This window comes from Aedes aegypti, chromosome 3 (genome assembly GCF_002204515.2).
Source record: "Aedes aegypti strain LVP_AGWG chromosome 3, AaegL5.0 Primary Assembly, whole genome shotgun sequence".
Lineage (NCBI taxonomy): Eukaryota > Metazoa > Arthropoda > Insecta > Diptera > Culicidae > Aedes > Aedes aegypti.
Window position 1 is genome coordinate 82796665 of NC_035109.1, and position 13065 is coordinate 82809729.

The window sequence follows — 13065 nt, forward strand, 5'->3', positions numbered from 1 at the left end:
ATTGATTTTGCTCGATTGGAACCACGTTTGACGGTTCAATTGGAACCTTTGGTTTCAGAATTCGCGCTTCTCTATATAAACAAATTCTCTGTTGTAACCAACTCAGTTATTGGATCACCAAGTGGCTCGGTAGCTTAGTTGGTAAAGCGCTCGTCTAGCATACAAGAGTCCTGGGTTCAAATCCCAGCCGAGCACGTGGATTTTTTCATAATTTGACCCATTATTTGTCCATCTTTACCACGCGTAATGAGTTAATTAATTTAATAACCATGCGGATTGGATTACCGAACAGCTCAATATAAGTGTCAATTTACCAATCTAAAGTGATCTTTGATCTATTCAACAATCACCTGGATTTTATCCTCAATCCTGCCAGCGTGTCATTCAACCGAGGCACATCCCTGTTAGATGACTTTTGTTTAATAGGACAGCATGATAAGATGAGATCATTTGCCCAATGATCCCATTAGAGGCATTTTGCAGTTGTGGAACAGTTGTGAACTGTTCACCGTTGTACGTATTTTTATTCGTTAAATGAAAACAATAAAGATCCCAATTGATTTTTTTTCTTTGAGTTTCTATAGCTTTCCTTTATTTCTGATAGAGCTTGAAAATCGAATCGGATTTGTACATGATTCGACAATGACTCTTCATCAGAAACATGCCAGTTCACAATCTTTTCCGATAGCTGGTCACTGCAGATCGTGAGATCAAGAAACTCCTGTCGAATAGCATTTACAAAAGTAGGACAATCCTATATTGTTAGATGACATGTAGTTTAATAGATCTTCTCCTCTTTTGTTAATATCGGTGCTTCTCCAAATTGTATGATGGGCGTTTGCATCAGACCCTATTTTAATATGGGTAATAATTTTCTTACAGTACTTGACAATAATAATGATTAAAGATGGAGGCACATCTTCAACATCTCCAGGAAGGCGATGCGATGCGTGGAGAAGTTATAGCTATTAGACGCAGTTGTGCGGAGCATAAGGCTGACTAGGATTGACGAAATGACCCTAGTCTTAAAGAAGGACGCCAAGCAAAAGGGTGCAGTCTATAAGCAACTGGCACAAGAAGTACTTGGGGACGAGGTTGATGTAAGATCTCTGACTGCAGAAGCGACTCTACAGTGTAAAAATATTGATGATGTCACCGATGCAGCGGAGGCTGCCTTCAAAGAGCAGTGTGACAGGCGATTAGGCTGCCGATCATACCTACAAAGCAAAAAACCTGACCATACTCAAGGTAGGCTGGTCGGTTTGCCGGCTGAGCATACAACAGTCTGGAAGGGCCATAAGTCATGGAATTACAATGGTCCCGACAGAAGTAAGATGTGCAGAAATTGCGGCACCGAAGGCCATAGGGCAAGCGATTGTAAGCAAATCGCTAAGTGCCTGATTTGTGTCGACAGATTAGGCAACGGACACTTAACGAGCAGACCCAAATGTCCGGGCACAAGCGGAGTATCAAAGCAGCCAAAACGGAAGTAACACAAATAAATTTAAACCACTGTGATGTAGCCCAGCAAGACTGACGTGGTGTTACAATCGGACCCATACCGCTTAACAGCCAAAAACGGGAACTGGGTGGCGGATAGGTCTTAACAGCTAGCAGCTATTAGGACGATATCCAATTCAAGAAGTAGTTTCTATCCCAAATGACGGTTTTGCGATAGCAAAAATCAATGGCGTGTTCTATTACAATTGTTACGCGCCCCCAAGGTGATCGATTGAGGAATTTTCCCGCATGGTCCACAGGATGATAGCCGAACTAGCGAATCGGCAGCCAGTAGTGATAGCGCGCTTGGACAGCGAAGTATTCACTGAAGCCCTGAGGCGCGAACGAAACACTCTGGACCTAAACGGTGAAGAGCTAGTTGCTATGATATCACGAGCGTGTGATGCTTCCATGCCGAGAAAAGTCCCTCCTAGAGAGAACAGGCCGCCGGTGTACTGGTGGTGCGAATCAATTGCAAATCTTCGAGCAATTTGCCCTCATGCTAGACGAAGAATGCAACGCGCACGCCAGAAGCTCAAAGAGAAGAACGCGATGCAGCATTCAGAGAGGCAAAGTTGGCTCTCAAAAAGGAAATTAAGACTCGAAAACGGGCATGCTTTAATAGTCTATGCGAGAGTGCCAATTCGAGTCCGTGGGGTAACGCCTACAGAGTAGTAAGTGGCTAAGACCAAAGGTGTCATAGCGTCCCAAAAGGAGTCCGAGTTGCTGCGATCGATAATCGATGTACTCTTCCCGCATCATCCCACAAGCCCATGACCCTCTGCGCCGTATGCGGGAGATGAAGGGGAAGAAGTGCCGAGGGTGACGAACGAAGAGTTGGCAGAAGTCGTGAGATCATTCGCGTCAAACAAAGCACCGGGACCCGATGGTATTCCAAATGTTGCTTTAAGGTGAAGATAAATCGAAGCCAAACCTGAAATTTTCAAGAGCACGGATCTGGAGAACCAAACATCCGTTCGACCTGAAAACTTAATCGATTGGTCACTCGCTGGTGGTGACAAATCGATTAAGTTTTCAGCTTAAACGGATGCTTGGTTCTCCAGATCCGTGCTCTTGAAAATTTCAGGAATGGCTTCGATTCATCTTCACCTTAAAAGCGGCAGTGAATGCGGATCCGGACCTGTTCAGAACCACGATGCAACGCTGCATAGATCAAGAAATCTTCCCGGATGTACGGAAGCGACAGAATTTGGTGCTACTACCAAAGGCGGGGAAACCATCAGGTGACCCGTCGGCGTATAGACCTATCTGTCTACTAGATACGACGAACAAGTTATTGGAGAGGTTGAAGTCTAGGAAACTAGGACTGGCCCGTCACAAGACTGAGGTGGTCAACAATCGCAAGTCCGAGCAACGGGCGCTTATCTCGGTAGGTGATTGCACCATAGAGTCCAAGCGATCCCTTAGGCATCTTGGGGTAATAATCGATGACAAGCTCAGCTTCGCTAGCCACGGCGCTTTCGAGGATGATGTCTAACAGCTCTGCTGTAATAGGGCGATATTCAAAACTGAAAAGGCAATAGATGGCTCTTTTTCAGTGGTAGTAAAAACGAAATCCTGAAGCAAAGAAAGCACCACGGAAGATGAACTAAACACAAAACGTTATGTATTCACTTTACACTTGATTTCTAATCACAATTTTTTTGATCCAGTTTCCTTATTGCAAGTAATTTATGTTTTTAATTATTTTCCATACGTTTTGACAGTTTTCCGACTACCATTCTTCCATGCGCTTGTGTTGAAAGTTTGAGAAATTTGAGAATCCAGCGTAGCGCGATCAGTGGGTGGAATACAAACAACAGTATCGTCGCTCGGCGGTCAGTGAATGAAACTGAATGTTCGAAAGGTTGTTGCCTGTACTTTTTGCCGGTGGCGCCAACTGTTAGCGGTTATGAACGAAATAAACAGTCGTTACCCTATTTCCAGCAAACGCAAGCTCCTGGCAAGCGTGGCGCTACCCAAACTAAGGTATGAAGGGTCAATCTGGTCAAAAACCAATAGAACGAGCAGAAATCTAAAGCGGTTGGAAAGCACGTACAGGATACTGTACTTAAGAGTAGCAAGTGCATACCGAACTTTATTCAAAGAGGCCGAGTGCATCATAGCCGGGATGACGCCCACCGGGCTCATCATCAAGGAAGATGTTTAATGCCTCAACTAAAGATGTACCGGAGAAGTTCGCAACGCGTGGAAAGAGGCAACGTTCAAAGGTTGGATAACTCCACTAAAGGTAGATGAACTCATCGGCTAATACCAAATGTATCAGATTGGTATGAAAAAACCATGGGGAAGTGAACTTCCTCCTGACGCAGTTTCTGTCAGGACATGGTTGTTATAGACAGTACCTGCATAGGGGATGGTACACAAATTATGTCATGTTAAATTGTAACTTTTTTGACCACCTACCACCCACAACCCCCCCCCCCCCCCCCCCCCCTCCCCATTTGTCACATTTTTTGAATGAGTCCTCCGAAAATTTGGTAAGGCTCGTCACGCTCGGCACAACCTCTTCCTCCCTTGGAGCGTGATGTAATTTGTGCATGACCCCTAGGTTCGGGCACTCAGAATCTTCTGCGTGCCCCAATTGTACTGGTGTGGAGGGAACAGCGGAACATGTCGTGTTCGATTGCCCCCGTTTTATTGTTGCTATAGATCGCGTGCTCGCTACATTCGGAGGGCACACATCCCCCGACAATATAATAGAGAGAATGTGTGCTGATGCTGCACAGTGCTTCGTCCCTTGGACAAAAGTCAAAAAATCAACTTTCATATTCGACCGAATCAAGTATGCCATGATGTTAACATATGTTTTGAGCGTGTAGAACAGATATTAGAAAGTTCTTGCAGTTTTCAAAACAAACCAAAACACCACGTGTTGATAAGTTGTTTCATCGTTCTATATTATTCATTGTTTTCGTGTCAATCCAGTCCCTCTACAATCCGCTTCATTCCCATCCTTATTATATTTTCAAAATGAAAACCGTTATGGACCGTATTGAAACAAGTAAGTAGGAGTCATTCCATTCCATTTTCTGTGATTTATTCTAACCATTGTTGAAAAAGATGCTTCTGAGCTACATGCTTCTTAATACAGAAGAAAATTAAAACACTTATCTTCTTTTTGCCCATACAAAAAAGTACCTCAAAGTACCTTTCTGAAATCCACTTAAAATAAAATTTGAAGTATTTTTCAAATTCTGGAAGTGATTCCAGCTGCATATGTTTGCCAATTGTATGTCATCTTATGATTTTTAGGATATGCTGCCACAACCATCAATAAAGATTGTTTCGAGCAGTTGTTTTCAGCCGGTCCACCCAATCGGAAAAATCATGTTCTGAATTTCATGTATAGTTGTTATGGCACTGATTCTTTCTCCAAGATATTTGAGAACGAGCTAAAGACGTTTTGCAAATTTTATTGTTGCAAAATAAACCAAAAGTGGGCTAAATGCGGAAGATCATACAAAATTTTTGTGAAGCAAAACTCCGACTGGTTAGCAACACCAGTTCAGCTCCCGCGCAATCAGGAAACTGACGATGCAGATATTTCCAGCTCGGCTGCAAAGGCTGGCATGGGGCCTCACAAACCGTTCAATAAATGTTCAAGAAAAGCTAAAAAGGGACGTGTTGCAGATCTTATCAACGAAGTGCTCGCATTCGCTGACAATTTTTCAAATTCTTCGACTGGGGATCAAGTACAGGTCATGACTGCAGCACAGGCATTAGCTTTGAACATTGATTTAGATCTGTCAGAACGAAAGTACAATTTGCTTCGAACCACTTTGAACGAATTACATCCGAACTTGCTTCCTTTCCATTATGCGCTAAAGCAAGAGAAACAAAAAAATAATTCCGAAACCGATTTCTGCATCAGAAACAGCTGCTACAGTCGATCTACAACAGCTCATGAATTGTACTGCATCCAATATCATGAAGGTTATCTCGTTGGAAGCTTCTACTGCTAGAAAACTGGTTTGCAAGTGGGGCTTCGATGGAAGTTCAGGACACAGCATGTACAAACAAACATTTTCGGAAGCAGGAAAATCGGATGAAAGTTTGCTGACCGGAACCATTGCGACGTTCCGTTGAAAATGATCGAAATAAAAAAAAATAAATAAAACCCTCTGGTCGAAAGACATTTCAATTTTCTTTTGTATAAATAATTCAGTTCTCGGATGATTAATAGCTCGTAAATGAATTGTGTTGCTAATAAAAAGAAACTTTATTCAACCTTTTTTATTGGATTTCATTTTATTCATTGGAATAATCCATACTCCAATATTTTTATAAAAAGTTGGTTATTGAGACACTTTTATGGTTACGTATGTCACATACATCGTTCATGCGAACGACTCAAGTACTTTTTCATGCATTTTTATTTTGAACATTTCTTCCAAGCGAGCACTGTTCTATGGTGTCAAATGTAAAATTTAAAGTATAAGCCACTCATGCCATTACTGATGTAATATGTGTCATTTATGTCAATAATGAGTTTTTTTGTGTATAACGAGATCCTCCTCAACATCGTAGGGCAAAACCGCATAAAACATCCCGATATGACTTTTGTCCCCAAGTGCCATACGTTCGAAGCACTGTGTGCTGTAACAACGGCTGTCACTCACATTAGTTAGAATTGCAGCGCCTATGGCCGACCAAGAGTTGGCTGCAGAGGATTAGCCCTGCCGAGGCTGGTCCCTTGTAACATTGTTTAAGTCGTTGTTGTTTACAGTGCATAGGTTGGTTTTAGTGGGTCGTCGTTGGTGTGGCTACGCCAACTACAAGATATGAAGCGCTATTCAAAATTCCGGGCAAACGTGACAGTCATGCGGGGAAAAATCTGAAGAAATGTGGGAATTCTGTATATTACACGAACAGTTCATACGTATCAAACTGTTCGAGATTATTGATGGAAATTTCCTGATTAACCAAACGATGAGCTACATTTCAACTGATCAGCACGGTTTCATGCCCGGGAGATCGGTAACGACTAATCTACTTGAGTTCACAACCATCTGTGCGAACCAAATGGAGAGCAAAGCACAAGTTGATGTTATCTACACAGCCGCATTCGATCGAATTGACCATGAGATACTTCTACGCAAACTCCTGAAATTAGGTGCCTCCGAAAGGCTAGTTTGTTGGCTGCGTTCGTATCTGGTTGGAAGAACGCTGCGTGTGCAGTTTGGTAATGAGCTTTCAAATACGTTTACTAACAAGTCGGGTGTGCCACTGGGAAGTAATCAAGGTCCTTTACTATTCTCTCTGTACATCAATGATGCTGCGTTGCTTCTTGGACCAAATTGTAAATCCATATTTGCGGATGATGCAAAAATCTAAGTCTCAGTTCGAACAATTGGTCGGCGTTATGTCAGAGGGGACCAAGTACAAAACTTGGGAAAATTGGATTATTCGCTTATTAGATGCGAAATTACCTTACCTCCATTTCACTTTGATCAGCTTTGATGAATACTGTAAACTGCGAGAGATATGTAATAAATTTACTTTGGATGATCAATAAAAATCGATAAAAGCAGTCAGAGTGGACCAAGTGCTTATTACCATATCAGCGAAAATGATCAGCTCGCTGATGAATGCGAGGAAATGAAAAACAGTTCATGAGTTCTGTCAGATTTTTCGACATCGAATGATTCTTCTACTCATCCATCAATAGAAATTCATAAATATTACTTAATTCGATGGATTTGATTTTGATTTTTGACCATTCACCATATTTGGATGGGTGGTCAGAAATTGCAACAATTTCTGTGCAGACAGAGCGGACCAAGTGTTGAAAAGCAATAAACTGATTGATTATCGCATTTTGACGTAGGACTACGTCTTTGTTTTCTATATTGGGGTGCACTTTAAAAGTACGGAAAATGAGACATGTAACGAAATTAGGGGAGATTTTGAACGTTAATAACTCAGTTGTTTATGAACCAATTATTACGATTTTAGTATCATTCGATCAGAAATGTATCTACGCATCGTAAGTAATATATCCGATAAGTGAATTTTGTTGTTAAACTATTGAAAATTTGATAAAAGTTGACCCCTTTCTTATCCAACCAATCACGTTCGAGCACTTTTCGACGGTGTCGCTTCCCACTATAAAAGCAAACGGGTCCCTGCTTCTTCCCTCAGTCTTCTTTTTGCGGTCGGACTGTGAACACGGTCGGGCGAGTCATTCTCGCTTTGCTTTTGCACCCGCGTCACTGTCCAATTTGTGTCGCGGAAGAGGATCCGCGCTCCCAGATTCCGACCCGTGATAAATTCATCATCGGCGGTCAAGAAGCAAGCCCGTTAGGAGCCAATTACCAGAAGCCCCCAGAGTTGCTGATCCGAGGAGTTGCTGCTAATCGAGCGTCGGAACCGCTCGAGATTCCAAGAGTGAGCATCGTTTCCAGATTTAGACTTGTGCCCGGGGATCCACTACCCATTGCTGTTGCTGTTTGTGTTGAGGATTTCCCGTTTGACCATTGCAATCAAGTGATAACTTCCCGCAGTGCTATTTATCTGCCATCGGACCTTGTGGAAAAGAGTTGAAGGAATAATATTTCCGACCTTATTAGATCTTATATTTCTCAATTAATCTCGCAGCTTCATACAAAATTTAATTTGTTATGAATAATTGGCTATTCGTGGACGCTGCTGCAGTGCCGTCGGGGTGAGTGCTCAACATTTCACAACGATTGTAAACTAGAGTGGAATTTCCGACAGTGTCTTTGATTTGCCATATTTTATGAGAACACTTCGATTACGAAAATGATCACATGTAACAAAATTGCGACATGTTTAGAATGCTTTTGAAAAGAAATCAAAGAGTTGTTTGTGTAATATTCCCTAATGTGTTTACCACATACTTGCTATAATCTCTTAATTCATCTCATAGCATCATACAATAATTGATTTATTACGAATAATTGACAATACGGCAATTTGAGGATATTTCCGAGGACGCTGCTGCAGTGCTGTCGGGATGCAATAACAGCACAATGTTCATCTTGTACATCCCTTACCCAGACATCAATTTCATATAGCCTATTTCCCAGATAAGAAAACGAAGAATTTGAAAGGTGGAGCATCATCTGCTATTCTAAGGGTATAAAGCATCCCTCCTTCGTTGAATTCGGTTTCATTCTGTTTTCGCTTTCGAGCTGGTAAGAGCTCCTCCAAACCTGCTCAGCTCCTCGCTACCAGAGGCAAGCTGTTGATCACCAAGCGGCGACAAGTTTGTACGAGATGGCTGAAGAAAATCGACCAAAGCCGCTTGTTGAAGCGTACATCGTCATCCGCACCGCAAATCTCATCGGGCGAGGAGGATTGCAACCAGTGCGCCGTCAAAGTGTTACGCAAATTCAACAATTCAATCGGCCCTTTCCAGAGCCAACAAATGTGTCAAAGAGTTAATTGTGTAATATTCCCTAATGTGTTTACCACATACTTGCTATAATTTCTTGATTCATCTCATAGTAGCATACAATAATTGATTTATTACGAATTATTGACAATACTGCAATATGAGGATGTTTCCGAGGACGCTGCTGCTGTGCCGTTGGGATGCAATATATTTTCTATTGTTACGTGGTCCTACGTCACCAGTTCGTAAAACCCCATAGGGATGTACCCTTATAGTTCTTTGAGTCGATTTCAGAGTCCGATAGAAAGTTTATAGTAGTTCTTTGGTGTATGTATGGAATGTCCTGGAACCCGCTCATTGGACCAGTATATTTTGGTCAGTACTCAAGATTTTGGTCCACTCTGACTGAACGCATGTTAGCATATTTCTGGTCTTCAATGCCCTGACACCCTGCATAAACTTAATTTTCAAACTATAGTGGTGCCACTGATTTCGGAATTGATGACATAGATTATTGAAGAATTACGATACTGGTTTCGAAGGGTCTTGATTATCTGTTTATCTTAGAGATGTGCACACAGTTTGACCATGCAAACATTAAATGATTGTAATTTTCCTAGAAATTGTTCAGTCGGAGTGATTAAAATTGATTATGATTTTTTATGATTATCACTTTACATTATATTGCTTGAAAGTAACACAAAGATGTGTAGAAATATTGAACCAAAATTTTAACGAGTTAAAAAACTACAATGCGTTAGACTTTCAGCCGATTTTTCTCAAAATATGAAAAATGTCACTTGGTCCACTCTGACTTAACGCCGACCAATGGACCGATGCACGAGTTCACTATTTGACGTTTGAGCGGTGCGATGTTATTTACGTGGCCATGGTAACGAGTGAATTCGGCACCGCTCAAACGTCAAATTAGTGAACTCGTGCATCGGTCCATTGAGGACTGTCATCACTTGCAAGCCCTCTTAGATCGATTTGTATATTGGTGCCGAAGAAATCGATTGACGATAAGCATCACAAAATGCTCTGCAATGACCTTCCATCGAATTGAACGCCCTATCATCTTTGACTACAAAATCGATGGTATACTACTGACCTTGGTGTTCAATTAGACACTAAGCTGACCTTCATACCCCACATGACGGAAAGCATTGGGTATATTTCTGAAATTGCGCAAAACTTCACGGATCCCTACTGTCTTAAGTCATTGCATTGTGCCCTTGTCCGCCCAATTTTAGAGATTGCCTCGGTTGTTTGGACTTCTCACCAACTCACTTGGAACTTGAGAATTGAGAGGGTTCAAAAACGGTTCATACGGTTTGCGCTGAGAAGTTTGCCATGGCGTGACCCTGTAAACCTACCTCCCTATCCAGATAGGTGCCAATTACTCAATCTGGACACATTGGAACGTCGGCGTAATATTGCACAGATTTCCACTGCAGCAAAAATTATCAGTATACGAACACTCCAGGGTTGCTATCCCGAATCGATTTTCGCGCCTCCAGATGGACTCGCAACACAGCTGTGATCCAACATCGATTTCATCGCACCACTTTCGGTTACAACGAGCCTTTTTCTGCAATGTTAAGAACCTTTTCAATTGTGGAAGAGGAATATGAATTCGGTGAACCTGCTAAACGTTTTGTCAACCGTATTAGTGTGATTCTCATATTTTGAATGTTAATGATAATGTATTGTTAGTTGTATTTATTGCTCCTTTTATTATCATTTAGACTAATAAGTCCGATGAGTTACAATAATAAACAAATAAACACTTAAGTTTATCTTTCAACTATTTTCAGGTCAACTCCCTAGTCAGGACGTGTTGATGAATGTGATCGAGCAGCTGAAGCTTAGTTCGCTAAAACCGGCCAAAACTCCGGAGGAAGCGCTCAATAAGTCTTTCAAATTCTGGTCTACCCAACCGGTCCCTCGGATGGACGAAAAGATCGCCGTAAACGAACCGATCGAAGCGGACAAACCCATCAGCGAGATCCGGGAAGAACCCTACAGTTTACCGGAAGGGTTCACCTGGGACACCATGAATCTGGAGGATCCACTTCAACTAAAGGAGCTCTACACGCTTCTGAACGAGAACTACGTCGAAGATGACGACGCAATGTTCCGCTTCGATTATCAACCCGCCTTCCTTAAATGGGCCCTGCAGCCTCCCGGATGGCGCGCCGACTGGCACTGCGGAGTACGGGTGGTCAAGTCCGGCCGTCTGGTAGGGTTTATTTCGGCCATTCCCGGCACGCTAAACGTCCACCAGAAGACTCAGAAGATGGTTGAGATTAACTTCCTGTGCGTTCACAAGAAGCTGCGCTCGAAACGGCTGGCTCCGGTGCTGATCCGGGAGATTACCAGAAGGGTCAACCGTACCGGAATATTCCAAGCGGTCTACACGGCCGGCGTTGTGCTGCCGAAACCGGTTTCTTCCTGTCGCTACTGGCATCGGTCTCTGAATCCGAAGAAGCTTGTTGAGGTAAGTTTGGGCATTGAGGTGTCTTTTTATATACTGTTAGCAGGTTAGCAGGCATTGGCAGGTGTCTTTTTAGAGACTGCTAGACGCAGGCTCAGAAAATCATTCATAACATTAAATGAATTGTTTTAAATTGGCGTATCCATGTACAGTTACTTCTGGGATTATAAATGAACAAATTCGAGGATGTAACTTCATATTTGTACAGTGTAATCATTATGGACCACGTTGTTGCATAGCAATCAATAATATTCTCTATTACTTTCAGGTAAAATTTTCCCACCTTTCGCGCAATATGACGATGCAACGAACAATCAAACTATACAAACTGCCAGACGCCCCGAAAACGCCCGGCTTCCGAAAGCTGCGTGAATCTGATCTGTCAGCCACTCACAAGCTACTGGAGCGTTACCTGCTCGGGTTCAATCTGACGCCGGTGTTTGACGAGGAGGAATTCCGCCACTGGTTCTCGCCTCAGGAGGGCATCATCGATTGCTTCGTGGTGGAAGATCCGTCCACCGGTGAAATCACCGACATGGTCAGCTACTACACGCTGCCGTCAACCGTGATGCATCATGCCGTTCATAAGTGCGTTAAGGCCGCTTACAGCTTCTACAACGTGTCGACCAAGACGCCCTGGCTGGATCTGATCAACGATGCGCTCATCTCGGCGAAAAACCTCAACTTTGATGTGTTCAATGCGCTGGACCTGATGGAGAACCGCAAGTTCCTGGTGCCGCTTAAGTTCGGAATCGGCGATGGCAACTTGCAGTACTATCTGTACAATTGGCGCTGTCCGAGCATGCAACCGGAAGACGTCGGTTTGATTTTGCTGTAAACGATCCAAAGCGGCTTAGGGGAGACGCGCAACGCGTAATTTAAGTCCAGTTTTAATTGTTTCGGTTTCCTGTGTAGAAGATTCTAAGAACATCGATTAGTAATGCGCCAGGGGAAGGGGTGAATGTCGCTGGGAGGGCGATGCAGTTATGGGATTCAGAACATTTTCTTATATTATTTAGTAGGTACCTAAAGCATAATGTATCATGGGCACATTATATATTTATGTTACGAGGAAATCATGTATGGTGGAAAACATGAGCGAAGACGAAGGTTATTCGGTAAAACATAACGTACACAATAATGAAGCATAGTTCGTGTCTATTTCTGAAGGTACAATGCTAATTTCACAGCAATAGAACAGTTAAAGAAATCCTTGCAAGCCAAAAACTTCTTCAAAAAGTCCTCCATTAATTACGGTTTATGGGGGAAGGGGGGTAAAGATTTCTAACGCGTCATATAATCTATTATTCTTCATACAAAAAATTTTAGGCTTTATTATTTATATTTATTTGAGTGGCTTTTCGCCCTTGGCGAGTTCGTCACTTCTCGATTACTTTTTCAAATCGACGTATGTAACTTTCATACGGTTTTGAGAAAATTAGGAAGAATCACAACCTGTCTTCTAAAACTGTTTTACAATGAATCTTTTGCGTAAATTTTTGCATACAATCAGTTCGCGTTAAAAAATAAGGTAGTTTCTATTATTTCCCTAAAAAAAACAAAATGATAAGCCGTTTCATTAAGTTGCTTTCGACGTTTCTGTACCAGTGTAAAATCGGCTCAAGTAGTGTTTTGTTTTGATTCGTGGTTAACCCTCTAATACCCAACCCCGCCTTTAGACGGGGTA

General features: G+C 42.4%; 1 protein-coding gene across 1 annotated transcript in view; it reads left to right on the forward strand.

The window, feature by feature from the left end:
- The window catches only part of LOC5565981 (glycylpeptide N-tetradecanoyltransferase), a 28857-nt gene extending 16292 nt beyond the window's left edge, over positions 1-12565 (forward strand). The window contains exons 3-4 of the mRNA XM_001650295.2: positions 10699-11381; positions 11647-12565. Of these exons, the coding sequence (XP_001650345.1) occupies positions 10699-11381; positions 11647-12216 (1253 nt within the window). The 3' untranslated portion in view covers positions 12217-12565. The remainder of the gene's footprint in view (positions 1-10698; positions 11382-11646) is intronic.
- Positions 12566-13065: the final 500 nt, after the last annotated feature.